The sequence below is a fragment of the Lepisosteus platostomus genome, chromosome 8, assembly GCF_059453375.1.
Source record: "Lepisosteus platostomus isolate fLepPlt1 chromosome 8, fLepPlt1.hap1, whole genome shotgun sequence".
NCBI lineage: Eukaryota > Metazoa > Chordata > Actinopteri > Semionotiformes > Lepisosteidae > Lepisosteus > Lepisosteus platostomus.
The window spans coordinates 37025719-37053437 of NC_142618.1; the positions used below are offsets into that span (position 1 = coordinate 37025719).

Here is a 27719-nt window from a genome sequence, read left to right on the forward strand (position 1 = left end):
AATAGTCTTAACGTCGGTATGAACTGTTTTGTTCTCTTTTTAAAATTTCGATGGTATTCACATTGACATTTGGTTAAGATCATCTGTTCTCTTCGTTATCAGTTCAAAATCAATCATATCTGTGGAAGTAGCTGTTACAGAGGAGCGGTATCTAACACTGAGCGTCCAGAACTATCCATTGCGTCCAGTGTACACGTATCGCGCAGGCGCAGGGAAGACTCCCGCGAGATGTCATCTAGAACGCATCCAGCGTGAAAGTAGACCCGCGAAGTCTCGCGAAATTTCGAGTTGCCATTCAAATCCTGTGTTGGCCTGCGAGCGAAACTCCACTACATGGCGGTGGCAGTGACTGCGGTAAATATTGCAAATTATATTTGTATTTAGTTTTGGCTTAGGGTGTCTGCTTAAGTTTATTTTGGGTATTAATCGGAAAGGGTCATTAAAACTCACGAAATACTGTGAGGAAGGAAATCGGGAATGAGAAAATGAGTACTGCGGAAAAATTGCGTGACCCTGCTCTCCCTTTGTGTTGCATGTTGGTGAGAAGACGTGAAAATGCTTCGGATGAAGCGGCGAACTAACACATTTTGTCGTTGGCCGTCTTCAGCCACATGGCGGATTCCATTTCATTACATTTTCTTTTTAATTAGGTTTGTTATACCTTACTTTCGTTTTAGTGCAAAGACATGTAGTGTCACTCATGGTGGCCGATGTGTATGCTTGATTTTTGTTAATCGTAACGGGAAATGTATAAATACACCTGTTATTTTATTTTCCACGTATGCACTTAAGTATTCCTTTTTTCTTTGTGGAATTGTTCGGTAAAATACTTAATCCAGTGTACTTGTGTACAACTGTGACGGAGGAGCTGTGTGGTACTAGGCCTCTGGTGTTCTGGGGTCTTCCTCATGAATGGTCTCGTCGGGTGTTCTGGAGCGTTTTTTTAAATTGCAAGGCGACTTAATAACCAGATTTAGTCCCCTCTCAGTTGTATGTTTGGTTCTTTGATAAAACGGAACGAAAAAAACAAAGACTTGTGCTTGTAAAAAAGATCTGAGCTTTCGTCCGGCGCCTCCTGAGAATGCTGCCGCTGGCGCTTTTCTGGAGTGATGAACTGGTGTCTGAAATTTAAATAAAGTCGGATAGGCTCGTGGTCTCCTGTTGATTCTTTAGTGTTCATTTTATTTATGCAATCGATGACGCTCGTACACTGTCGCTAAACTTAAATGAATGCGCTATAAAAAGATGGCTTTTAAAATCGAAATTGCTTTAGGAGTTGCAACACCCTTTTAGGGATTGAGGTCACTAATGAATATTTGTTGTAGCGTGCTTCTTTAATGTAACTGCGCTTAAAGCCGACAATCCCAGTCCTGGTAGCCCGGTGTGTCTGCAGGATTTCTAGTTCTTCAAAGCACCAGCTCCCTGAGAACTGGAAAAAGTAAAGAGGGTCCAGTTAGGGCCATAAGGAGCTGATTTCGATGGTTAAGAACCCAGCTGCACTGAACGCCTGCAGAGACACCAGACCTCCAGCACCAAGACTGGGGACCCATAGACTTAAATAATTATCTAAGTCAAATAGCTTTCTTTACTTTCCACCTTTTGAAGGGGGGATCTCATCGCCAACACCTGAGCACAAACAACAGTTTACAGAGAGGCTCAAGACCATACAGGTCTTAATGAAAGTGTGATGAATTGATACAGTTCAAACCCATGTTCCCAATTGGGGAGAAAAACCCACAGCAGTATCGTTGTGGGGAAACAAGGGAACTTCAGACCACAAAGTTTTGGTGATGGCTTTTGGAGTAATTCATGACATAATGATACATTCTTCTCAAAATACTGAGACTAGTGCTGTATAATGGACACAAGGAGGGATCTATAGACCGTCTAAACTGTTTAGTTTTAGTGTGCCATCTAGAGTTGAAATACAGAGTATGTAAGCTCCAATGATAGGGAATATGAAGAAAAATAAAGTGGATTTCAATTTGAAATGCTGTAAGTAATTTGGGATTTCTTTTTAAAATCCATCATTGGAACTTTGGGGAAACAGTGCAGCCTGGATGATTTAACTGTTTTGACTCTGAATCTGAAAGGTTTCTCTTTCCCCTAGACTCTGTTTTGAACTGTAAAAGCTTCTCCCTATTAATTATCTTCCAACGGGTAACACATCTCAGGAGACTCAAGCGAAGATCAGGGAGTAGGTAAGGGACAAATTTCCCCTCAAGCCCTTATCATTTGTATGTGAATAAAGTGGTGCATATATTTAGGAGGTTAAGGCTCTCCTTGAATGTCTGCTGTGCAACTTCTGCTCTTCCTTTTTTCTTTTTATTTAAGTGCGCTGTCCAACTAGAATGGAGCATTTCTGGTTACATAAAAGTGGCCAGCTCGTTTGACGGTAGGTTGAAACAGAAACAAGATTTAGATTGAGAACCTTTCCAGTCAGTGGTGGCATACCAGGTCTTGGCCTAAGCCAAATATTAACTGAAGGGTCATTAAATCCCCACCTACTAAGCACCTCTCAGTTGCTGATTTAACACGGACAAGTCAGTGCATTTCAGAGCTTAGATGGGATGAAATCAGAACACAATCTGGAATGGTAGTACTGTATTTGTCAAGAAGTGGAGCTTGCTTTACTTTTTTTTCACCAAGATTTGCACTTTGGCAGCATTTGTGGATAATTTTTGAAGATGCCTTTCTGTCTGGCCTAACTGACCTTTATTTGCATTCCTGATGCTTTTACTTGCTAACATTCTTCAATGTCTGCTGTGCTTGAGTTTCTAAAGTGTTCACGCATTTTCTTTGTGGAAGCGACCGTATGATCTTGAAAGCCTGTGTATGAGTGTTGAAGGAGTCTAGTGAAATCTCTGTAAAACTGTTTGGTCTTATGCAAAGTCTCACTGCACTGGGTTTTAAAATGACTGGTAATGGTGCCTTTTCTAAAACTTAGCATAACAGGTTTATATCACAATAGTATTACTCTGCTTAATCCTGACATGAGGAGACAGCTTCTAAGGGTTTTACAAGATGTGCCACACGATCATTCCCAAGCAAACTCTGTAGAATGTTTTATTGAAAATGCAAAAACTAGAGAATAGACAGTAGTAGGAAAAGTTATTCAATATGAGGTACTGTGGTAGGGCTCTGCATTATTCTTCTCCTGATAAGCATTTTGAGGCCAAAATGTCTTTTAGCACAAAAGTGCCTCCAGCTTCAGAAACTAGGTAGTCTGTCTGCTGAGGATATTTTTAAATATGCAGGCAGAGTATTTTTTCATCTTAAAAATTGTTGAACCCGCAAATCTGTGGGGATGTGTACAAATCTATTGTCTATCCAGTTTCTCTTTTGAATTCTTAAGTAGGTTTGTGTTTTTTTGTTTCTCTTTGTGCGTCTTTGTACTTTAGAGCGTATCTCTTGACTGTTCTAAATTTCCAAAGCCAATGGCAGAACTAATTGGCTTCAAACCTCCTTAAGGGGGGCAGTGCGTCATGGAGTTCATAACTAAAGGTACAAATGCTTTGCTTTGTCATAGTCTATAACATGACTATTATTTACTGTGGTTCCTTCTGTACACGGAGACCGATCATATGCTTAAGATTAAAATGTAAAAGTATTAAGACCCTTCCTACAGTGTCCCATTTTGTGAAAATAGAAAATGATGCACACTGACCTTTTAAACTTAGTATTTTATTCAAAACCTGAATGCTGAAATTGAATACATGTAAGGGTAGGATAAATTATAGTAAAGGTAAGCATAAACTAAAGAGAAAAAATGGAAATGTTGATTGCATAAGTATTTCAGACATTGTGGAAATATCCTTCGCAGCAATTACAATTCTAAGTATTTTGCTGAAGCTCTCTCAATTTGCTTGAGAATTGCTTGTGAACAGGAGTTTACAGCAATTTTCCACAGATTCTTAATAGGGATCACATCAGTTTTTTGACTGGGACACTGAAGGAAATTTACTTTCTTATTCTGAAGCCACTGCAGGTAGCTTTACTTTTGTGCTTTTCATTGTTGTCCTTCTGAAAGGTTAATTTTTGTCCCAGTTTTAAGTCTGATGTAAGTTGTCCTTTAAGATGGTCTAGATAGCTTCATCTATATTGACAAGCTTCCCAATCCCTGCTGATGAAAAGCAGAAATATCACATAATGTAAACACAGCCACTATGTTAGATTTGTCAGATTCAGTGATTATTTTGCATTTAGACCACAAAGTTTCAATTTAGTCTTTTCTGACCATAAAATATTTTATCACTTGTTTACTGTATCACTTAAATGCTTTGCTGCAAACTATGTGAGATTTGAGACATTTTTTTCCATCCTGGGATACAGGCAAGTTTTGTGGAGTGAGTGGGATATTGATAAATTGTCTCAGCCATTGAACTCTGAGTGTTTTAAGTCAAATGTGAGGCCCCATAGTGGTGTCTCTCACCAGTTTCCTCTGTGCCTGGCTGCTGAGTTACAGCTGCCAGATCTAAGCAGTCTGGGTTTTATAATTTATCACCCATTTTTTAATGATCCACTTCAAAGGAATATTTTTTTTAAATCTATACATCTTTTTTCATCTATGCTTTTCTACAACTTGTATCTGAGTTTATACTTTATGCTTTGCTTGAAATTCACTAAGAGGCTTTACAGAGACGGGTATATATATTATTGCATACAGAGGCCACTTGACTAATTGTACAGCTCATGAAGGTAAAGGTTATTTTGGTAAACCACAGCAAATGATTTGAATACTTCTGCAATCATTACTGTCAGTTAATAGACTTATGTTTTTGTTTTTTGCTTTGACTTTATGGAGGAGATTGTGTATATAATAAATTAATGGATTTTTTAAAATGTCAACAGAATGTGACAATTTTGCATTGGTCTGAATACTTTTGTTAGGTAGTGTATTTTATGTTTGTGTGTGATCTATGTACAAATCACAGCCAAAGAATTGTCCATTTTCTTGTATTGAATTAGTTGATGTATATTTGTGTCATGTGCAAAAACTGTTCATCTCAATTTCTAGGAACGGGATCGCCAAGGAGCATTTTTGTATCTGCTAAAAATGTTCAAATGCTAATTGAAAACTGAAATGCTAAGAGTTTGTTACCTGACTATGAGTAGGACAAAAACTGCAGATGTGCACATATGTCTTGCATTATAAATTACATTTATCCAATTATATTGACTTGCACGCTTTTGGAGCAAGCTCAAAAATATTTTGGTAACAAGGTACATTCCTGGAAGCAAATAGGAAGGTGGAGTTGAAGGGTTATGCAATTCCAGGAAAAACAGTAACCTGAAACTTTCCTAGAGTTTTTTTCTATCATAGCGGAGTTCCCTGTTCTGTCCAGATGAAGGTAATCCTTGAAGGGGACTCATAGTGATGTCTGTGTTTGCAGGGAGCTGAAGCTCTGATGATGGAGAATGGACAGAGCACAGCCACAAAACTCGGCCTGCCTCCTCTCACCCCGGAGCAGCAGGAGGCACTGCAGAAGGTAAGGCTATTTTCATGGGCTGTTGTGCAAGACCATAGGCATCTCCGGGGCAGGAACACATTGCAGATTTTCACTGTCATTTTAAATCACACTCTGCTACTTTAGTTTAGTGTATAAATAGCATTTTGATTCAGCAAACCTTGAAAAGTAAATGCCTGTGCTGTATTTTTCCTAAAAACCAAATACAGCTCTGCTTTTGCTGGCAGCATTTTAAATACTCATTTTCTAAGGAGTTGAGTTAAAAGTAATTTGGGGCATAGATTATTAATAGTGGTGTACTTATACTGAAAATGATACAAACTCATACTGAAAATGATACAAAAGGCTATTAGCGTTTTTTTTGCAGGTCTGGTTTCTGGTTTTTGTTCCCCCTTCAGAGCTTAATGACTTGATTGGTCAACTGTTTTTCAGATGCTAATCGAAAGATGCAGCACATCTTTATTTTTTCCCACAAATCCCATGCTAGATGCAGTGGCACTTCCTATGGCTGAACATTATCAACATGTTCTTGCTACCTTCTTATAAAGTGAATCTTAATCTTTGTAGGCTATTTGTCCTCTATTGTTTGGTAGATAGGTTATCATATAGCTGTTTCTTGAAAGTCCCTGTACTTTAAACCTCCACAAAGCCTGTTCCAGATGCCCACAACTCTATGAATTAGCCTTCATTTCCTTTGGTATATCTGGGAAAATGCCATGAGACCCTGGCAGTTTATTGGTGGTTAGCTGACCTATCCCTTTAAAATGTTAGTGTCAGTTCTGTTAATATAACAGTACTGATGAGGTTCCTTCATTAGAAGTGTCTTCTATTAAAATCTGTTAAAGATTTCTTTAGGATGTTTACTCTCTTGATGCTAATATGATTTTATCTACTAAACTTTCTTCCTGCCTTTGTAGTTTTTTTTTCCTTTTGGAGTACTGGAAAAAATGCTTTTGCATCCTTATTTGCCATTCGGGTTACCGTGTTGGTGAGAGAACTAGCCCTAATTAATCCCGTTTTACCATTAGTGGAGCCTCAGTCACCCGGTAATACTCATTTTCCTTTAACGAAGACTGAATTGTCAAAATGAGAACATTGTTTTTATGATCGTTAACTAGTCCACCTAAGTACAGTAACTAGCAGCATGTAATGTTGACATTTTTTGCACATTTTAATGGTATGGAGAATTACTTTATTCTGTACATTTTGGACTATAGTGGGGCCTTTGTTGCACAAACTGTCTTTGTAGTGAAAATTCTGAAAAATCAATTGTTTGTATAGCGAATGTTGGGCATATTGCTTTTCTGCTTGGTCTTTGCAACTTTTACAATGGCCTGTAGCTTGTCAAATTTAAAACTTATCATGTATTTACATTTAGAAAGGAGAAGACTTGAGCCTGGACTGGGAGATTTAGTGAGGCTTTCACAGTTTCTTTGATAATCAAGGTGTTTTTGGTGTTTCCCTTGAAGGCGAAGAAGTATGCTATGGAGCAGAGCATCAAGAGTGTGCTGGTGAAACAGACTATCGCTCACCAGCAACAACAGCTCACCAACCTGCAGGTGAGAGAACGCAGTGTGAGGGAGAAACACCAGATCAACGCACTACAGCCTCATCCCACTGGCGTTCCCTAACGTCTCTCCTCATACTCTTAACTACAACCATGGGAACTCCTCCTGGACTCCTCCACAGGAATGAGAAGAAATTAATAGATAACTGGATGCACATTTCGTTTTGCACCTAAGATGTGCATTTTTTTTTAATGGAATATGAAAGTGTTAAGCCTGATTTGAGAGCTAAACTCTTAATGCTGCCTCACAGTTTGAGTACATCGATTTACAGTTAATTCTGTAGGCACAGTTTAGACGCAAGATGAATGTGCATTACAGAGCTGTGTTAACATTTAATGTGCTTTGAAGAGGAGAAAGTGTACATTTGACATTTCAGCACAATTTATCAGCGTTGATATATTTTTAAGCATTGGCTCTGTATGGTAGTAACAAAATTGTAGTTAGCAAAGGTATTCCTGGCTTTCAGATTATTTTGTTCCCGCTTAGTATATTTGTTCATTTATTCAAATTCTGTTTGAACTTCACCGTCCTACAAGTTAGCAGAACTTATTTATTCAAGTTTCAGAAATGGCCAATGAATCATAAGTCAAGATATCTTTGGCTTTGATTTCCGTATTTGTGATTTAGTAATGGGTAAATTGGTATTTATTTTATAGTTATAGAAATTTTAAAATTCACAAAAACAGATGAGATAGTTCACTTGATGCATATTCATGTAGAATCGAATGTGATTATCACATGCTGAATAAACAGCTTGAACAAAGTCAAGTTATTTTTTAAAACTAATACTTAAGGTTTCTGACTGCTTAAGGTAATAATTTGTGACAATGGATAGCATTCAAATTGACATGCAAGATAGTCTTCCTCATTATTCATGAGGAGAACTCAATAAAATTAAGGTTACAGTAATTGTATTTAAAGCGAGGTGGATTGACCTTTCTGGGTTGGTTAGTACAAGAAACACTGGACATTGACAAGCAGTGTGTTTTTTCATTACAAACCTCTTAGATTATTACAACTTTTGGCAGTAAAGCATGCCTCTTTTTCACAAGGCCTAGTCTGAATATTGTTTTCATTTTCAGTGTTATAGGCTTGCTTCTCTTATCTGTTTTTTTTTCAGCTGGAGAAGAACAGTCAGAAGACCATGAGAAATAAGGGCATTTGTATCTGTGCACCCAGAGAGCTTTTGATAATTTCAGTACTTGGGTTAGGAAGGGGAGGGGGCTCTGCAGTACTAATGGTATTGAGAACATTGATTCTGGGAGGGGGAATATAGCACCAGGTTTGAAGTTGTGTGTGTGTCTCTAGCTGATGTCTTCTAAGAACTTTCTTTAAAAAAACAGAAGAAAAAATATCTAACCTACTTTTCAGCTCCTGCAGACTGAATTCTATCTTTACTGTCTTTCAGATGGCAGCAGTGACAATGGGCTTTGGAGATCCTCTCTCACCTTTACAATCGGTCAATAGAAATATTAAATTTTTTTCTGTGCGCACTCCTGTTAAAGGGACTGTTACCCTCTTAAGTGGCCGGTGTGGCCCAAGTACCTACCTTACATACAAAAACAGAGTTAAAAACCCAAAATTTAAAAGTAGACATGGCGTTGTTTTTTGTGCTGCGAGCTCAGTTGGGTAATGAAAAACATGCAATCGAAACACGTTAAAATACATACAGCTGTATATGTCCAATGTGATCAATTTCTAAGTAAGACCATGCGAAATTGAGGTGTACTTGGTTAACCATTTCCCCCTCCTCTTGGAATCTGTTGCTGTTGTAAGAGCCCCCAGTCAGCCCCTCATATTTGACTTAGCTGTACTGTGAGCATAGTTTTATTTTATATTGCAAGCATGTATGCAGTAGTTCTGTAGTACGTGTTCCTGGGTACAGAAGGAAGGTGATGGTCTTCATCAGAGCTCTTAGACAATGTGTAATTAGGAATGTGCAAAGAACATTCAATGGCTACCTTTGGGGAATTGAAAAGTAGTGTTCTGCACTAAAACTGTTCAAGCATCCAGGTTTGTTTTCCAGAAACATTCCAGTATCTGTCTTCCCTAGATTTGCTTTGTAGATTTAACATCTGTGTCAGCATCTCCTGTTTTGCTTAAAGTGAAAGTTTGTCCTGTATATCTGGTGAATAATGAGCCTTGTGCTTCATTTTGTGCCAATTTATAAGATAGGAAGTTGTGTGCAAGTTTAACATAATTGAAGGCCACTGAAGATGAGAAAGTGGTCTGTGAATACTACCTGTGCCACACTCTTTGTCAATCAAATCCTGTGTCTTCTGACACTTTAATCTCGTATCACATTTTTCTACTGTTGATGAAGCACTTCACACTGTTCAGAAAATGTGCTGGAGCTGAAATCTGTGCATTGTCTGATGAGTCTTCAAATTGTATAATAGTAAGATCATGTAAAACTATGACATCCACCACTTATTTTCTGATGGGAGTCTGAATGTGTGCTGTAATTGTCTTCTTGTTAAGCAGAGCTCAAGGAAAGCGTGATTGACAGGTGTGCACACTGTAAGCAAAACCTTTTTAGCGTGGAGCCATACGTACCACTGCCACAGTATATGGGGGATAACTTTTATGGTTACATCTTGGCTGTACTAAAGGCAGTAGCTGCTTAATTCAGTGACCAAAAAAGATTAGGCCTCTGGATCTGGGGATTAAGGTTCATTCTTGGCACCAGATCTAAGGCTGAGGTTCCCAGCCCTGGTCCTGGAAATCCCCATTCCAGTACATTTTATGGGATGCCCTAAACCACTTTTCTGTAAAAATTGTGAACACTTCCAATTTATTGTTTGGAGGTTATCGTACAAGAAATTTTGAATACTTTTCACTTCTGGTCCTGACGTTTTCCCTTTACCTTTGGTTGATCAAAATTTTTTGGTTCTGAGTCTATAGAGTTATTTCACTGACTAGTAAACCCTGCTGGATAAGGGTTCTCCAGAAGCATGGCTGACCTAAATTATAACATAAGATGTGTTTTGTAAAACTTCACCCTAGAGTTTCTGCCTGCCTTACTGGTTCTTTACTAAAGACGGCAGTAGGATTATTGAAAATGGTGCACCATGCAAGGCAAAGGACTGGGCATTACAGGTAAACCAGGCTCTGGAGGTAGACTCCAATGAGCATGTTTGGCAATTTTGTACTATTCCCTGTGAAAGCATTCCAGTAAGAGGGTTAATACATTGACTTCTTGAAACAATCACTTGTATTTAATTTCTAAGATTTAATGACAAGACTTCTAAGACAAGTTTAATTTGTACCAGCCTCATTGTTTTAAGTTGCTCTCAGACCACCCACCAAAGATCTTAATTGAATTGTCTGAAGTTTGCTGGTTTCTCTGCACACGCAAAAGCTACTGTATTTTCAGCACTGTGGCAAACATTTTGCCCTTTCTGCTCTGTATAAAACAGTGAAGCTTTGCACATCTGAGTTTTGCTGTTTGTGGTTTGGTTTTCGATGATTCCACTCTATGAGGTGATGTTGGCCTACTATAGGTAAGGAGGAAACGGTTAAACATGTGGAAAGTAGAATGACTTAAACAGAATTCAGTGTGTATCTCCAATGCCTGGACTTGAATAATTAAAATCACAGACACCTCTGCATTAAAGAGAGGCAGATTTCACAGCTGAATGTCAAAATATTTGTTTCGATTCCTTCAAAAGCTTTAACAGTGTTAATGTTTTGGAGGGGAGAGATGAGTGTTAAAGTACATAGAAACACACCATGTCTACTTAAAGTGCCAATCAGTTGGCAGAGTCTAGGTCAAAGCCAATCTGGGTTTGGGATTAAAGAGGGCCAGCAGTCACTTTACACAAACCTAAACAAGAAATTGATTCAGTCAGGGAAATTGTTAAAATGTGGTAGGAAGGCAAGTCACCATTCTCCTTTTAAATTCTAGGACAGAAGACTTTTTGCACTGCAAATATTATAGGCTTAAACCAGAACAAAATGTCTGTACATTTAGTAAGAATGTTTAATTTTAATTTCAGAGTTTAACCATCCCTCCCCTTGGTATCATTTAACGTAAGCATAAAAGATAATGTTCTGATCAGGCTTTGCCTTGTTTTCCAACAGAAGTGTTGATTGGATTTGTGCTTTCAAGTTTGCAGTTGTGATTATTTCTGTGCCGATGGACTGTAGGTCATTTTCAGGAGCCAGATAAAATTATAAGGATGTGCAAGTTCACAATTTAGAATGTTTCACTTGGCACTTGGAAGCATTTGTAAATTGTAGCATTAATGGAAGCCCCATATACGCAAGGACACTTTTCTGTCTCTTTGTCTCTGTGTGCATATCTCTTTGATTGTTTAGAGATGCTTTTCAATTAGCTGCTGAGTTCATCCCCTTTGTATCTTGGATCTCGGGGACTGATCAAATGGAGTGAAAGCTTCACTATAAAATTGTATATTGCAAAAAATATTTTTGTGAGGTAGAGGTGTGCAGCTTAAACAAGTACTGTTTTTAAACTTCTAACAAATTAGTTATCCAGTGGATTGCTGGCTTCATCATTGACATAGTCAAAGGATAATGTTGCTTTTAATTCATCTAGAAAGAAAGCCATGTGCTACAGTGCCGTGAAAAAGTATTTGCCCCGTTCCTGATTTTCCTCTATTATTGTAAATGTTTTACACTGAATATTTTCTGATTATTTATCTTGAACCAAAATCTAATATGAGATAAAGGGAACCTGAGTGAACAAAACATTTATTTATTTCATTTATTTAATTAATAGTTAGCTGGCACTGTGGGGAAAAAGTAATTGTTAAATCAACCCAATTAAAGGGATGCTTAGAGTCAGATGATTGAACACAGCCAGGCTTGGTTACAGCCAGCCCTGCTCAATATAAACCTCACTTATTGTTTTGACCCTTACCATCAGAGTCAAGTTGCCAAGCACATTATGTCACGATCAAAGGAAATTCTTGAAGAGATGAGAAATAAAGTTGTTGTTCCAGACTATCAGTCTGGAAAGGGTTACAGACCCATTCTAAGGCTCTGGGACTCCACTGAACAACAGTGAGAGCCATAATCCCCAAATGGAGAACACATGGATCAGTAGTGAATCTTCCCAGGAGTGGCCAGCCTACCAAAAGTTCTCCAAGGGCGCAGCATAAAATCATCCTGAAAGTCACAAAAGATGTTAAAGAAACATACAAAGACGTGCAGGCTTCTCTTGCCTCAGCTAACATCAGTGTTCATGACTCCACAGTCAGAAAGAGACTGGGCTAAAATGGGCTTCATGGGAGAGTAGCAAGGTGGAAACCACTGCTAACCAAGAAGAACATAAATGTTCGTCTCTCATTTGCCAAGAAGCACCTGGATGATTCACAAACCTTTTGGGAGAATGTTCTACGGACAAATTAGTCAAAAGTGGTACTTCTTGTACGACATGGGTCCCATTATGTCTGGTGAAAAGCAAGCACATCATTCCAAAGTAAAAACATCATACCAACAGTCATGTGATGGTGTGGGGATGCTTTGCCACCTCAGAACCTGGACGACTTGCCATAATTAAAGGAACCATGAATTCTGCTCTGTATCAGAAAATTCTTAAGGAGAATGTCCGATCATCCATCCGTGAGCTGAAGCTGAAGCGTAGTTGGGTTATGCAGCAAGACAATGATCAAAAACACAAAGCAAGTCCACATCAGAATGGCTGAAAAGAAGCAAAATTAAAGTTTTGGAGTGGCCTAGTTAAAGTCCAGCGCTAAACCCACTAGTGATGCTGTGGCAGGACCTGAAACGAGCAGTTTGTGCTCGAAAACCTCCCAATGTTTCTGAATTGAAGCAGTTTTGCGAGGAAGAGTGGGCTAAAATTCCTCCACAGCGATGCGAAAGACTGACATTGAATTATAGGAAGCATTTGGTTGCAGTCATTGCAGCCAAAGGTGACACAACCTGCAATTACTTTTTCATACAGGGGATATGCGATAACCATTTATTAAATAAATGAAATAATAAAAAAGTGTTATTTGTTCACTCAGGATCCCTTTATCTAATATTAGATTTTGTCTAAAGATCTGAAAACACCCAGTGTGACAAATATGCAATAAAGGAAATCAGGATTTACTTTTTCACTGTACCTTTTTGTGATTTTTACTCAATCCATGGCCACCCCATGGTATATCTCTGAAATTGACCTTTAAGTCTGTTGTGGAAAAATGTATTAAAGTACTTTAAAGAGAAGATTTAAAAATAGAGGATGCATCCTGATTAAAAATAAGTGTTCTCTTTGATTAATTCCAGTAACCATCAGAGTGCGATTTCCTTGTTGCAGGTGGCAGCCCAGCGGCAGCGTGCGCTCGCCATCATGTGCCGGGTGTATGTGGGCTCCATCTACTACGAGCTGGGAGAGGACACTATCCGGCAAGCGTTTGCACCCTTTGGACCCATCAAGAGCATTGACATGTCCTGGGACTCCGTTACCATGAAGCACAAAGTGAGTTTTATTTTCTTCCCGTGTTTCTGGACTTATATACTGACTCTTGACTGAGTAATTCTTTGCAGAAACATACTAGTGTGTAGTGCAATAGATTTTTTAAAACTTTTTTTTTACTTTAATTAAAAGTTTGCAGATTTGCAAAGGCCCCTCAGCCTACCTGTCTCTTTTTGTTATTGGTATCTGATCTGAGGGTCTTGTCCAGCAATTTCTCAGAAAAAAGGACTGCTATTGGCTTTAACAGCACAGCTTAGTAGCCTGTTCCAGGCTCCCACTACCATTTGTGTAAAGATAATTTACACAAAGCCTCCAGTAATAAGATATTCTAACTATTTTTCACTTTTGACCTCTGGTTTGTTTTAATGTTGGCTTTTCATTTAGTTTGATTTTTGAAATGCAATTCATTTGAATTCAGTGGATTTTGAGTGTTTGAAGCAGGTCCTTGTATAGTTTGTATAGTTTTGTTTTGTACACAACAAAAAAGATTACATTTTTAGCATGCCAGAGTTGGACATTTCCTGGTAATGTATCTGTTCTTCTCTGGACTAATTCCAGACTAGCAACATCTTGTTTATATCTCTGTGCAATGTATATTTTAACAAAACTTCACCTAATTCCAATTCTACTCTTTTGACTATTAACATTTGTTTGCATTTTGGATTAATGAAATTCATTTTCTGTAGGTAAACAAAGTTAGTTTTAAATTTGGCTTCACGAAAGTTTTACACCTCCCACTCCTGGAGTTCCTGCTTTCTCAGCCAAGTTCATTATAAAGTGGCTCTCAAGCTTAGTCAATGTTTTTACAGCTGGTTTCCTTATGGGTCTGTTTTCTATCTTGGCTACAGATATCCTTAAATATTTGTTCTTGGCCTTGTTTAATAAACTTTCGTCTCAAATATATTTCAAATTCCTCACATCTGCAATATACAGTTTTTAGCTTTTGTCTTTGGACAAGTTATGCTTTTGAAACTGCACTCCCCCTCCCTTGTCAGTAAATTCAAATGTAGTTGTATTTTTAGCTTAAGTGAGAGCACCTTTGAGCAATTGAAAGGATGCTCTGTTATTGAGGACCAGCTCTTCAATGTTCTGTTGCCTGTTGCTTTGCAGGGCTTTGCCTTTGTGGAGTACGAAGTGCCTGAGGCAGCTCAGCTAGCTCTGGAACAGATGAACTCTGTCATGCTGGGTGGCCGGAACATCAAGGTAAGCTCCAGATAGATCATCCTAGCTGGGCTTCTGAAGAGTTTTGAAATGGCCAGTGTCTGCTGTGACAAGTAGACAGCAGGACGCACTCGCGATTTTTCGGGCTGACGCAAGCACATAGTCATTATGTCTGACTTAATTTTAAGCTCATGACAAATGATAGCTGGGGCCTGACTGAAAGAAAACTGTACATGTACATTCATTTAAATGCTTAAAAACATTGCGGTCTAAAAATAATCGGTCTCGCTTTTCTGACATTTCTAAGCACATCCAAATGTTTTCTACCTAATCTTTGTGTAGATAACTAAAAGCTTAGTGTTTCTGGTTTTCACTGAATAATTTGTTCCTTTGTCGGATTACTGTTGTACGTTTACGTGTCATCCTGGCTTCCAATATGTTCTTAAAAATGCAGATGCACATGTATGCTGATGAGCTGAACTTTTTCAAAATGGTTGTTTTTTCTAGGTTGGCCGGCCAAGCAACATTGGACAGGCACAGCCCATTATTGACCAGCTGGCAGAGGAAGCGCGATCTTTCAACAGGATTTATGTGGCGTCTGTGCACCCCGACTTGTCTGATGAGGACATTAAAAGTGTCTTCGAGGCCTTTGGCAAAATCAAATCCTGTACACTAGCCAGAGACCCCACGACTGGCAAGCACAAAGGATATGGGTTTATTGGTATGGAAGAAATCCTTTTCATGACCTTTTCTGCAAATGTTACTTGGTAATTTTACTATAGAACAGTTTTAATGAAGTGTTTCTGTACATGAACTGCTGCAGGTCTCTTTTGCCAAGTGAATTTACTACAGATTCCACCTTTTTTAGTTTTTGTGACATCAGAAGATGTTGATAGATTGTACACCCTTGGACTTATTTCAAGACGATCAAACACCTCAGTTAAGTCATTGTTCTGGCTAAGGCAATCAGTTTTTCTATGATCTGTGGGCATATGGCATCAAAACATTTTTGATAGTTAAACAACCTGATTACTTAGGTAGACAGTAATTTTTCACTGTTCAGTTAGTTTGGGTTCTCCCACCAACAGTTTGGACTTCTGTTTCTCTCGCCAGAATACGAGAAGGCTCAGTCGTCTCAGGATGCGGTTTCGTCCATGAACCTGTTTGACCTGGGTGGTCAGTACCTGCGGGTTGGGAAAGCTGTCACTCCTCCCATGCCTCTGCTGACGCCAGCGACCCCTGGAGGTTTACCCCCGGCTGCTGCAGTGGCTGCAGCAGCTGCAACCGCCAAGATCACTGCACAGGTATGCAAGCTTGTGGGCCAGGATTTCCCCTTCAAAGAAGTGAGGAGCACCAAGCTTCATATAAAGGTGTTCCTCGACAAACTCAGATTCAATTTAACACGATCTTGGAAAACTCCTTATCTTGGAGCAAAAACTCAGTGTAATTCATAGGTGAGGGAGAAATATATATATATAAATATATGCCTAGTCATTTTTTCTTCCTGCTGTTTATACTTTTTCTTTTAGCACACATGCCCACATTTTAACTTTCCACTGTCAACATACATGTTGCATATATATAGCAAAAGTAAAATCTTTATCAAAATTATCAAAAAGCACAAAAAAAATAATGTTGGGTTTTTTTAAAGTTGGGACTGGAATGCATTCTCCTTTTTAGATTGTTTTATGGGAAATTTGTCTGTTTGCTTTGACTTTTTTACACCACATCTATCCTGCTAGTCAAGTTACACCTGTACTTCAGAACATGCAAGACCCATGTTTTATTTAAAAGGGATTTAAAATACTGTTTTCATATTTTGGGGTCAGAAAGAACCGGCATTGAGTACATTTCAAAACAATGAAAGTAAAATGTGCAGAGTAACTTGTAAAGCCTCCAATCTACATCACAAAATGAAATGTCCAGGTACACGCAGCACCATATTCTGCCATTCAGAATGAGCCAACAAAGCTGCTGGTGATGTGAAGCTTCCCTATGAAATTATATACAAGCTGGCATATGAATGTATCTCTCTTAATCTATTCAAAGTCCAGAGCAATTTTTCTAGACAGTTTTGCCAACAATAACTACTTGTTAACTCGGCACACAGATCATTTTGGCATATTTCTGTGATAAAATGTCTGCTGCCCAACCTGTACTTATTGGCTGATCTACCACATTACATCAGTCATTATGGTGACTAGTGAGCAGGAAGGGCTGAATTCATGTTTCAGTTCGTGGGAACTCTCACTCACGCCTGTTGCAAGACCAGGGTTTGCAAAAACATTGCGACTTGCAGTACCTTCACAAGGTTAATGATTTTGTGCTTAATTCAAAATTTATAACTTTTTTTTATAGTGTAAATTTTTCTTGCCAAAACTTAATAACTGGTCTGAGAAATTGGGACTGCAGTTCCCCTTTAAGTTTCAGAATGTACATTCCTTAGGCATTTAAGTTTTGGGATTTTAATTATAAAAATTTCAACATCAAGGAGATTGCCAACACCATGTAATAACATCATAAACTTTGAAGTAATTGTTTCAAACTTTCAAGCACTAACACGGTTCTTGAGCATTTAATTTGCATTCCTTCAGTGCATCAAAAGGTTTGGATTGTCCACGACTCTTTGTTAGGATGTGAAGATGCCTTCCTCAGGGAAGCTTATAAGCCCTCTTACCTTCCAAAAGTAAATGTGAAAACATAGCTGAAATAATTCAGTTCAGAATTTGGGCAGACATAAACAAAATAAGTTCAGGTGGGTAGCTGCGTCAGCATGCGTAGGCTGCAAAGGAACAAGTAATAGGTTTATTCCATGCTGAAAAAAAGAAGAAAGAGAACACAACGTTTCGGCCGTGGAGCCTTCTTCAGGTGTGAAGAAGAACACACCTGAAGAAGGCTCCACGGCCGAAACGTTGTGTTCTCTTTCTTCTTTTTTTCAGCATGGAATAAACCTATTACTTGTTCCATAAACAAAATAAATTGTCTAACATGTGAAAAGCTAGAATGAACCCGACCTGCATATTAACTTGCCATCCTGTTGTGATTTGTACTGTAATGCTGATTCTTAGAATTGTTTTAAGTAGCTTTAATAGCCCTTTACATTCTGTTTTGCTAACAGGATAACAGAGCTTAGCAAGCAATGTTTTTCCAGGTCCAAAATAACCACAAAGACAGCAATTGTTCTCTCTAGGCAGCTGTTACCACCGCTGCAGTTAAGCACTAAAATAATACGTCTCATAGGAATAATTTTTCTAAAAAGCATGAGTAGCATCCTGGTTGGTAATGTGGTTTGCAGCAGCATTTTGAATGCAGGATTGAGAGCTAAAGAGCCACCCTCAACTTGATGAACATTGTAAAATCAATACGAAACAAAAACAAGATCTGCAAAATCTTTTTCAGTTTTGCATGCTAGAAACCTTACTGTTTTTTTGTGGGTGCTGCCTGTCTTCTAGGTTTTGTTCTTCTTGACCTCTGTTACTTAAGTGCTCTCTGTTGGAAATCTGGCTCTTTCCTCCAGACCCGAGTGTCTTATAGATCTTATAATCAATTGAATAAATTGACTAAAACCTGCATTTTGTGCTGTTCATATAGTGTTAATGTAAAACAGGTTGGTACGTAATATTATGTATTATTTGCTACTATATATTGGTTAATAGATAGACATCACTGCAAAGGAATCTAACATACATCTTCTATATACAAATGCGTTTCCAGCCAATATACGATTCTGTAATATTTGTGGCTTACTTTGGATATCATGGGCTTGCACACAATTATAGTTCCTTTCTTCTCATGTTGCTCCTTGATTTTATTTTAGGAGGCTGTAGCAGGAGCCACGGTGCTAGGTGCGCTAGCCTCGCCGGCACTCTCCCTGAGCCAACAGCTGGGAGGTCTGCCACAGGCGGTAATGGCGGCACAGGCACCTGGAGTTATCACAGGTATGGAGAGGGAATTTCATCCTGGGGGGTGGGCTGTGCATTCCTTCTTACTTACCTACTCTCGATGCATTAAGCGCTGCCTCTGGAGGGCATCTTGTCCAGTAGGGTTTACAAGATCACATTGTCATCAATTTCCAAAGCCCTAAAACAATCAAAATTATACTATGATCTGTTTCACATTTGATTTGTTTAATTTAGAGATCATTTGGAACAAGAATCTGAAGATCCTTTAGCCCTCAAGGAACAGAACAGGACAAATTATCTGTTTACTTGATCAGTAATGTCCTTGTTTTTAAAGTGATGATAAGTAGGGTGATGTATTGGACTGGGGCTCTCCGGGAAACCCCTGCATTAAAAGCAAGCAATATTCAGTTTTGAGGCATTCTGTATTCCTCCATAAGGTACTTCTGCTTGGGGGGAATGTATTGTATTCCGAGGTATGGAAATGTTTGTCATCCATATCATATAGTTATTCTGCCTCCCAAGTTGTTTTTATACTGAATGTAAACCACAAGGGCTACCTGTTCCATTTGCTGAAAACTTTGTGCCATCAGTGACCTCTTGCAGTGTTCTGAATGATACCACAGCAGTAAACATTGTTACTTTATTTTTAGGGAGAACGTTATGGCAAGCCAAGCTCGTAATGACATTTTAAAGAAGAGTGGGGAAAAAAAACTTATCTTCCTGGACTACCCCCACTGTTTTCTCCATCTGGCCCATATGATGTGCAAATTAAATGTCATTTTTATAAGGTTCTTGTGACCTGGTTCGTTATACCTGTACTCAAACAAAGAGCATTACTGTCATAAACTATTATAGCATGCTGGACAAAAAATATGAAGGGTGGCAAAATCAGCAAAATCAGATTACAAGATCAATTTAGACATTTTTACTTGGCTTTTCCTCCATAAAACTGCTACAGAAAATTGGAAGGATATTTATATTAGTTTGAGTTTTGGTGCTAATCAGTAAGAGACAGTGTTTCTTCTGTGAGAGGTTTGGAGAATATTGGCCGTTTATACTGCTTCAGATTGTCAGGACACAAAACAATATCTTAATTTAACATTGACTCCTTGTATTATGGCATTTATTTTAATAAAGTATAGCATATGGAGAAGTCATGCATTTAATGAACAACACATACTGTTACAATACTACATTTGTTTTGTTTTACTCATCAGATAACCCATATTAAAGAGACCATAATTCTGTGTTCTGTGCTTTTGTACTTAGTGTTGATAGCACATGTTTTACCAGCACATTATTTTAAATCTGTGGGCAATTCAAGATGGTTGGTCTGATCTAAAATGTTGCTGTGGTAAGATCCATTTGAACAGTGTCATTGCAGAAATGACATTGTGGCTCTCTGTGCTATAGAGGCTCATCAGTGTATCACCTTGGCCATCTGCTCTTTGCACTGAGCCACAAGGAATTAGCAGAACTGAGTTTATTTGCATAGTATGTGCTGCTTATTCCATCAGATTACCTGTTAATCTGACGAAAGCACTATCCAAAATGCTTTGGTTGTTTTTTCCAAGGTTTGATGTTGGCAGCAGGATGCTAACACTTCTGTTCCCCTGTCATTTTTTTATACTGCTGAGAGATGCGCACCTCTCCTACCGTTTGTGCATGCTGTCAGAAGACGCGAGACTGCTCAGAATGCATGTGCTAGCATCATCTGCTTATGTCCCCTGTAGTGGTATAGTGAATGCTGTCTTTTATACAGAGGGGAGCAGTGTGGCGACTGGGTAGGGTTCTGGGTTTGTAATTAGGGCTGGGCGATATGGCCAAAAACATTATCACGATAAAAATTTTCATATCAGTCTATATCGATAATTATCACGATAAATGTCAAATCATTATTTCTTTCAAGTTTAAAAGCAGATTTTTTTCTCCTGAGTGAAAGTAAAAAAAAAACCAGACAGTTAATTGGTAAATTAAACAACTTTTTATTTTAAGAACACAACAAACACTTGTTAAACAGCAGAAACATTAAACTAATCTGTTACCTGACGGTCTGCAACATGCACGCGCACAAACGGACATGCGCATGCGCAGAGTATTTTGTGTGCATGCGCAAAGCATAAACATATATATCGAACATTTATTGAACTTTTGTTAAAATTATATCGCGATAATTATCGTTATCGAATTATCGCCCAGCTCTACATGTAATTAGAAGTTTTTTGTTCAAGTCCCTGTTGAGTCACTGCTGTTGTACCCTTGACCCTGCCTGAAATGTACCAGTAAAATCCCCAGCTGTTTAAATGGGTGCAAATGTACTTTTTTTTAATAAGAGTCAGACAGATTAGTAGTAATATTGATCCTGAGGGTTAATATCTCTTGACATATTAGTTTTTAATTATTTAGACAAAAGATATAATCCCATTATTGGAGGGGTTGTCTTTAGTTAAATTAACCTTTTTGCTGCGTGCACATTGAAGTGTTCCAGTAGTTATCTGGAGGAAAACCAATGGATGATAAGCAGCACTCCATGAGTGAAGTGCCCGGATTTCACGTTTTATCCAAGCTTTTAAAATACCGCTTTGTTTTTAGATTGTGGCTTAAAGGCTATGAAGCATAGAACCCGATGTCTCTATTGTTTGTTTTTTTGGTGTTAAATCATTGTGCTTACACGTCCATTATTAATAACTCCTATTTCAGGACCTTTTTTGCAGGTTATCTTAGTTCATTTACAGTACGTTAAGATGACATTCGTTCCAGCACTACGTAACTAACAGCTTTCTTTTTTTGTCCTATTTTCTTTTCTCTCCTTGTCTCTCTCTCTCTGTCTCTCTACATTCCCCTCCCTTCTCTGATCTACAAATGCACCAACTGTGGCCACTAAATACCTTTCCCTTGCTGCACATTGACCTCCAAGTATGAAGAGGAGTTTCTCTCTCCAATTACTTATCCTTGCATAAATCTCAAATTCTGATTGGCCAGTGAGTTCTCCACCACTCATGTGTTTGTGCAGTTTAAACTCGAGATGTTGGTGTAAAATGGTACTGTGTGAAGAGATTAGCCCATGCTCTGTATTGAGACGTATTGGAGAGTTTCCTTCATTTTTACCTTTGTGCAGGGGAGAAGTTCAAAATCTTGACCAATTATCCAGGCTGTTTTCAAAATGTCTGATTCGATTACTATATTAAAAGTAAAACTTACCAGGAGATAGTGGTTAGTAGTATGCATATTGGATAACTGAACATTATCCAATTCAAGAATGCGTATAAATCTAGTGTAGATTTAAGCTCTGAGGATTCCTGTTGACTCAACCGATAAAGGCAATGAGGTACTTTATTTCAGACATTGCAAGCCAGTTTGTTTCAGGCCCTGACAGCCCTTTGGGGTTTCAGTTGCTCTGGATATCCTTGGTTTGCCTTCTGTGGCTTATTGAGTGCCCTTGAGCTTTCGCTGTTACTCTTTTGTGTCTCTTCTGTGCAATATTAATTTTTTCATGTTTGAAAACTCCAAACCTACTTTAGTGTGAGCACGCAGTGCCTTCCAAAGGTACTGAAACAGCAAAGCCAAGCCTTATTCTCTTTACAGTTGGAAATTTGCATTTAAAATGATTAATATTAATATATTAATATGAATGATCTGTACAGAATGTCTTATTTGGGTAATTCCTTGGATACACATGGTGATATCAGAATAGAAACATATGTTTGTGTTCAACATACAGTGCTGTGAAAAAGTAAGTGAAAAGGTGTGTGTTTTTTAACATAGTTGTATTCAAAGGTTTGGGCACCCCTGGCCAAATTACATGTTTTGTTTCGGCAAATAAAGAACTCCATTAAAATTTGCAGAAATATGTCAAGTTTGTTTGTTTGCTGCAGAGTGTTAACTTCTTTTCACTTAGAAAATCAGCAAAACGTAATTTGTCCAGGGGTGACCAAAATATTTGATCTTCATTTCAACAATATTGATAGATAAAGATTTAATTTAACAAATAACAATGAAAACAATTCTTTGCAATCATTTATTTAAAAAGTCAGAAATGCAATTGTCTGCTGTGGAAAAAATAAGTACACCTCCTAGCTGGTGTTGCCCCTTTAGCAGAAATCACTTCTTGTAGGCGTTTCTTGTAAATGTCTATCAGTCTCCTACATCGACTTGGAGAAATTTTTGAGAGCAGAGGCCTTTTCCTTCCTGACCTTGCATGTTGGCAAAGTTGTGCAGTCTCTTTCAGATGGTTGTCTCATGCACTTTGACATTGACTGAGGCAAGACTTAACTGTAAATCCCTTGATTTTTTCCTGGGGTTCTTGGAGACTTCCTGCAGCAACCTTTGGGCAGCTCTTGGGCAGAATTTGGTGGGATGACCTGGCCTGGATAGATTGCCAGTGGTTTGAAATTGTCTCCTGTTTGTAGATCTTTCAGACAGTGGAGTAATTGATTACAAATTGCTTGGAAATGGCTTCCCACACTTAGGCATCAACAGTCTTTCTTCTGAGGGCCTCAGAGAGCTCTTTTGATCTTGGCATGATGTAGCCACACACCTTAATTGCTAAGACCAAACCACAGTTTTCTATGTATATATAAGGCAGTGCCCTCCCTCCAAAATTACTCTCTAATGGTGTTCTAATCATTTGCACCTGTTCTGGTGCACCTGATTCTAATTTGAGGCGTTTGATGCAGTGACAAAGGTAGGGGTGTACTATTTCCACACAAGGAAATTGCATTTCTGTTGATTTAAATATTACAAATGAGTGTGAAGTGTGATTTTTTCAATATTATTTTTAAAAATTATATACCTTTATCAGTATTGTTGAAATGACGATCAAATATCCTTTTGTCCAAAAATGTAAAAAAAAAAAAGAAACCTTTTAATGAGGTGTAATTAGTTTTTCACACCACTGTAGTAGAGCATATACATTGGCAGAGTAAATGTTTCTGTTTATGTCAGTATTCAATGACTTATGAATGAAACGATGAGCGAACAAAATGTGGTTGTCCGTGGCCAGGCCATTGTCTCAGCCATGCTTCAGAATTTGCTAAGAATTGCATAGATGAACTTAAAAAGTACTGGAGCAGGGTTTTGTGGACATATGAGACCAAGATATCATATTCTTCACATTTAACCTACCTACCACTTTGAAAATGTGAAGAAAGAAAGGGACCACAGATTCAACCATAGGTCAAAAAAACACTTTTTGGGGGGTAGCATGGTAGAAGTAATGTCATGCATGGTTGCCTCTGGAACTGGCTGATTCATTATTGTCTTGGATAACAGAAAATGCTTCCATACTTGTTGGACAACACTTCACCAAGAAGAGTTAATCAAGTGAAAATAGAGGAAAATCTTAGACTGGTCAATCCCCAAAATTTAAATCGAATTGAATAGAATTTTGTATGTTGAAAAAACTGAAGTTAGAAAAGCCTAGTAATAGAGAGTACTTGTGGGTCAGTGGGTTGTAGGCTTAATGCAATTATTGCTCCAAAGGGACATGCGACTATAGACTTCCACATTTACTGAATGTTTGCCAGTGGAACACAGGCAAGGATGCAGAAAAGAATTTAAATGATTACAGAAAGTTTCAGCTCAGATTTCATGGCGTTACTGCCTCAGTGAAATATGTAACCAAATACTTTTAGCCTCTGAAATGTACTTGAAATTAATCTAATTAATCCCAAATCTTAAAACACAAAATCACTGAAGTGGACATAAACCTTTTGTTTTAATATGATTGTATGTATGAAATTACCTGAAAATAAAATGCATATTTTGATTTTTCAAATTAATGTCATGGTGGTGGATGTAAATTGCTTGACTGTGAGGGGAAGATATGTTTTGACTATGCTATACCACTACTTTTGGGTGTCACTATTGGGCACCTTGACCAAAAATATTTCTGGAAGTTTTCTGTTCAATTATCTCTTGTATATAGGTGCCCTTAAATGTCTGAATAGTCCCTCGGCATACCCCCCCCCCCCCCTCGCCTCCTCCCATTCATGCCTTGATGTGAACCGTATCTGAAACCTCCAGAAAGCTGACATTTCAGCTTTTTTCACACTTGAGTTAAACATGCCCTGGGTATCTTAACTTCTTAAGGACATTAGATTATCTCAATGATTTAAGTACAGTTTCTAAATGGATTTGTACTTGTGATAAGCAGTGAAATTTATTTAGCTTCTTCAGTCAAAGAAACATAAATAGAGGTCGAAAAGAAAACCCAAGCTCCTGCGATTCATATTTCTATATTTATAATTCAAACTGTTGCATCCTTGAAAGTTCCGTTAGAGCAGTTTTGGGCCGCAAGGTAGGAGCTGTGCTGGTAAAATGCCACTTCATCTCTGAACAGTGTTTGAAAGCATACTCAGTTTGCCACTATTGTTTGCTTATAGGGAAAAACCATACTCCTATGACCAAATCAAAATGAAACTGCCTATAAGATCTCCCAAGTTATACAAGGCAAATTCAAAACCTCTTTATCCACACAGCGTGCTTCTCTTTCCACAGGTGTGACCCCAGCCCGACCACCCCTCCCTGTGATCCCCCAGGTGGGCCTGGTGAACCCGGTGCTGGCCTCGCCACCTGTGCTTACCAGTGCTGCTGCGCAGGAGGCCAAGAAGGAGAAGGAGGAGGAGGAAGTGTCCCAGGACGGCGAGCGCACCGAGATGCTGAGCGAACAGGAGCACATGAGCATCTCGGGCAGTAGTGCTCGCCACATGGTCATGCAGAAGCTTCTGAGGAAACAGGAGGTGGGTACGCCCTGGAAAACAGGCGGGAATGAGAGACCTTTAACATTCACTATGAGGTTTTCTTTTAAATCTGCACTGCAGTTATTTTTGGTTTTGGTGTTTGTGATGCATGTTCTGAGTAGGTGATTTGTATTTGCAAGAAAATTGCAGCCAGTTCATTCTTGCATGATTTTGCCAGCTGCAGATTTATTAAATAACGCAAGTGCTAGTTTGTCCTGTTATGTTTGTCAAGGTGCTGTTTAGCATTGAAGAGAATTTTGGAAGGAGTTTTATTTTAACAAAGCTAATCCTTGTCCTCCCACTTATCTGTGCGCGGATGCAGTCGACGGTGATGGTGCTGAGGAACATGGTGGGCCCCGAGGACATCGATGATGACCTGGAGGGCGAGGTGACGGAGGAGTGCGGGAAGTTCGGAGCCGTGAACCGAGTTATCATCTACCAGGAGAAGCAGGGCGAGGAGGAGGACGCTGAGGTCATCGTCAAGATCTTCGTGGAGTTCTCCATGGCTGCCGAGATGAACAAGGCCATTCAGGCGCTCAACAACCGCTGGTTCGGGGGGCGCAAGGTCATTGCCGAGGTGTACGACCAGGAGCGATTCGACAACAGTGACCTCTCTGCATAGACTTCTCCCCTTTCTCACATGTGCAGCTGGTGCCTATATTCTGGCGGCTCAAAGCGGCGCTTCTGTTTTTAACCTGTAATTATTTTTTATGTCAACAATATTAATATTATTGAAGATCCCTCTGAGCAATGCAGGAGAAAAAAGGAATTTATGTTCACCTCCTGTGAAGGACTGGACTGGATATACTATATATCTTGTGTATTGTTTTTCAAATGGGAAAAGTAGGTTATTATAAGTAATTTGTTTGCCCTTGTGTTTTATTTTTTTACTACCAGTGTCAGCTTTTCAGAGGACCTTCCAACAGCTCCAGAGCTGTTGATTCCAGTTCCCCAGAATAATAAAATCAAATGGGAAAAAAAATTGTTTGTAATGAATGTTAACCATCAGTTCTGTTTAAAGAATAATAGGATTTTCCATCCCTTTTGATAATATGGGATAAAGCCAGTTTTGGATTTCACTTTTAACTGCTGGATTGTATTGCAAGTTCTGTTGGTCTTTTTTTGCCTTGACCAAGTTATATTTGCATTTATTCCATAGTGGTATGAGACAGTTGTTTACATTGAAGGATCAGACTTGTTGGCTGCTGTTAGGTTGAGAGCCAAAGATACTGATGCCTGGGCCATGAGTTAAACCAGATGGAGATGTACACCTGCATCAAGGATATCAGTTATGATTGTCGTGAAATGATTTTCCAGTCAGTGAAAGGTCATGGAAATTATCCAATGGCAGGAGACCAAAATTAAGGGAAGAAAAACTCAAGTTCTGTTAATGCCTCTCTACATTTGCGTGTTGCTAATGCCACCCCACTGTTCTTAAACGGAAAAATGAGCTGGGAAGTTGAATTTCACCATAAACATATTAAATAGATTTCTATATATTTTTTACTCTTTAGAAATGTGTCCAGTTCCTTGGCTCCGTTTTCTCCATTTATATAAAGATAAAAGTAAAGTGGATAGATAAGTCAGCAGCTGGGTTGGTATGGAATTTATACACCTTTAAAACGCAGGTTGGCATTATGTGCTTGTCTTTGGTTTCACAAGTCTTGAATGAGCGATGCCTGCAGATGTGATAAGATTTGTGGTCAGTAATTTTTTCACTAGAGTTGAGGAATTTCATTTAGACCTTCTGCATCATGGTTATTTGAACTAGACTTGGGATATACCAGGGTTAACATAACTTTGTTCAAAATGTGACATCAGACCAGTGATCATGAATGTAAGATACATGAGTGCTCCATATTTGTATTGTAGAATTTAAGGGAGAATAGAAATGTTATACTCACTTTTTCAATTATCAGTTAGGGGTGTTCTCATTAGATATCAGTTTGTTTTTCTCAAATATCGAAACATTTTTAAAATAACTAAGTCTTTGGGCTTTCTCCATAAAACGAAATGTCTGGCAATTGTTTCCAGATATGCATCTTTCCTCTTGTGTAACCTTTCCAGTATGGGACAAAAACAGGACTCCTGTGCACTTCTTAGAATTTCCTTGTATTGATAAATTGGAAATAAGAGAATAAAATGGATAGGTACCTAGTTGCAAAACCAGTAATTTAAGAAAACTGTGGACTTGCAATCATTATACCGCTATTCAGACAGGTAGCATAAATTTAGATAGGATAGCTATTTATTCTGCATATCAGGCTAAAATGTAGGAATCTAGAGCATGTATACATGATGGTGGAGGGCAATGCAGAAAAAAGCCTGTAAAAAATTATTCATTGTCTAGTCAATGTGGGGAAGTGACAAAAAGACATAATTGCTTGGATGAATAGTGAAAGATAAAATTAAATCAAGTGATGGTAAGTGTTATG

At 38.5% G+C, this 27719-nt stretch overlaps 1 protein-coding gene across 4 annotated transcripts; it reads left to right on the plus strand.

Moving 5' to 3' along the window:
- Nucleotides 1–257: 257 nt before the first annotated feature.
- LOC148657257 (poly(U)-binding-splicing factor PUF60) lies at nt 258–26266 on the plus strand. 4 transcript variants are annotated; one of them, XM_088643288.1, is made up of 13 exons: nt 287–354; nt 2111–2201; nt 3402–3504; nt 5394–5489; nt 6938–7027; nt 8445–8495; nt 13323–13484; nt 14592–14684; nt 15150–15363; nt 15756–15946; nt 18460–18580; nt 25043–25284; nt 25607–26266. In XM_088643288.1, exons 4-13 carry the CDS (start codon nt 5409–5411, stop codon nt 25904–25906), a joined length of 1545 nt encoding a protein of 514 aa, XP_088499414.1. In that variant the 5' UTR covers nt 287–354; nt 2111–2201; nt 3402–3504; nt 5394–5408; the 3' UTR covers nt 25907–26266. The 4 variants fall into 4 exon arrangements, with proteins under 4 accessions (XP_088499412.1, XP_088499415.1, XP_088499414.1 ...); XM_088643287.1 differs by lacking the exon at nt 3402–3504; XM_088643286.1 differs by lacking the exons at nt 2111–2201; nt 3402–3504 and having other exon boundaries at nt 258–354.
- The last annotated feature ends 1453 nt before the right edge of the window (nt 26267–27719 follow it).

What these genes read in the sequence shown, in the direction of transcription:
- LOC148657257 (XM_088643286.1), top strand. Translation starts at nt 334, where the DNA reads ATGGCGGTGGCAGTGACTGCG. An exon ending in AACAGCTCACCAACCTGCAG is followed by an intron (nt 7,028 to 8,444) that starts GTGAGAGAACGC and finishes ACTGTCTTTCAG; the next exon opens with ATGGCAGCAGTGACAATGGG. An exon ending in GGCACCTGGAGTTATCACAG is followed by an intron (nt 18,581 to 25,042) that starts GTATGGAGAGGG and finishes CTCTTTCCACAG; the next exon opens with GTGTGACCCCAGCCCGACCA.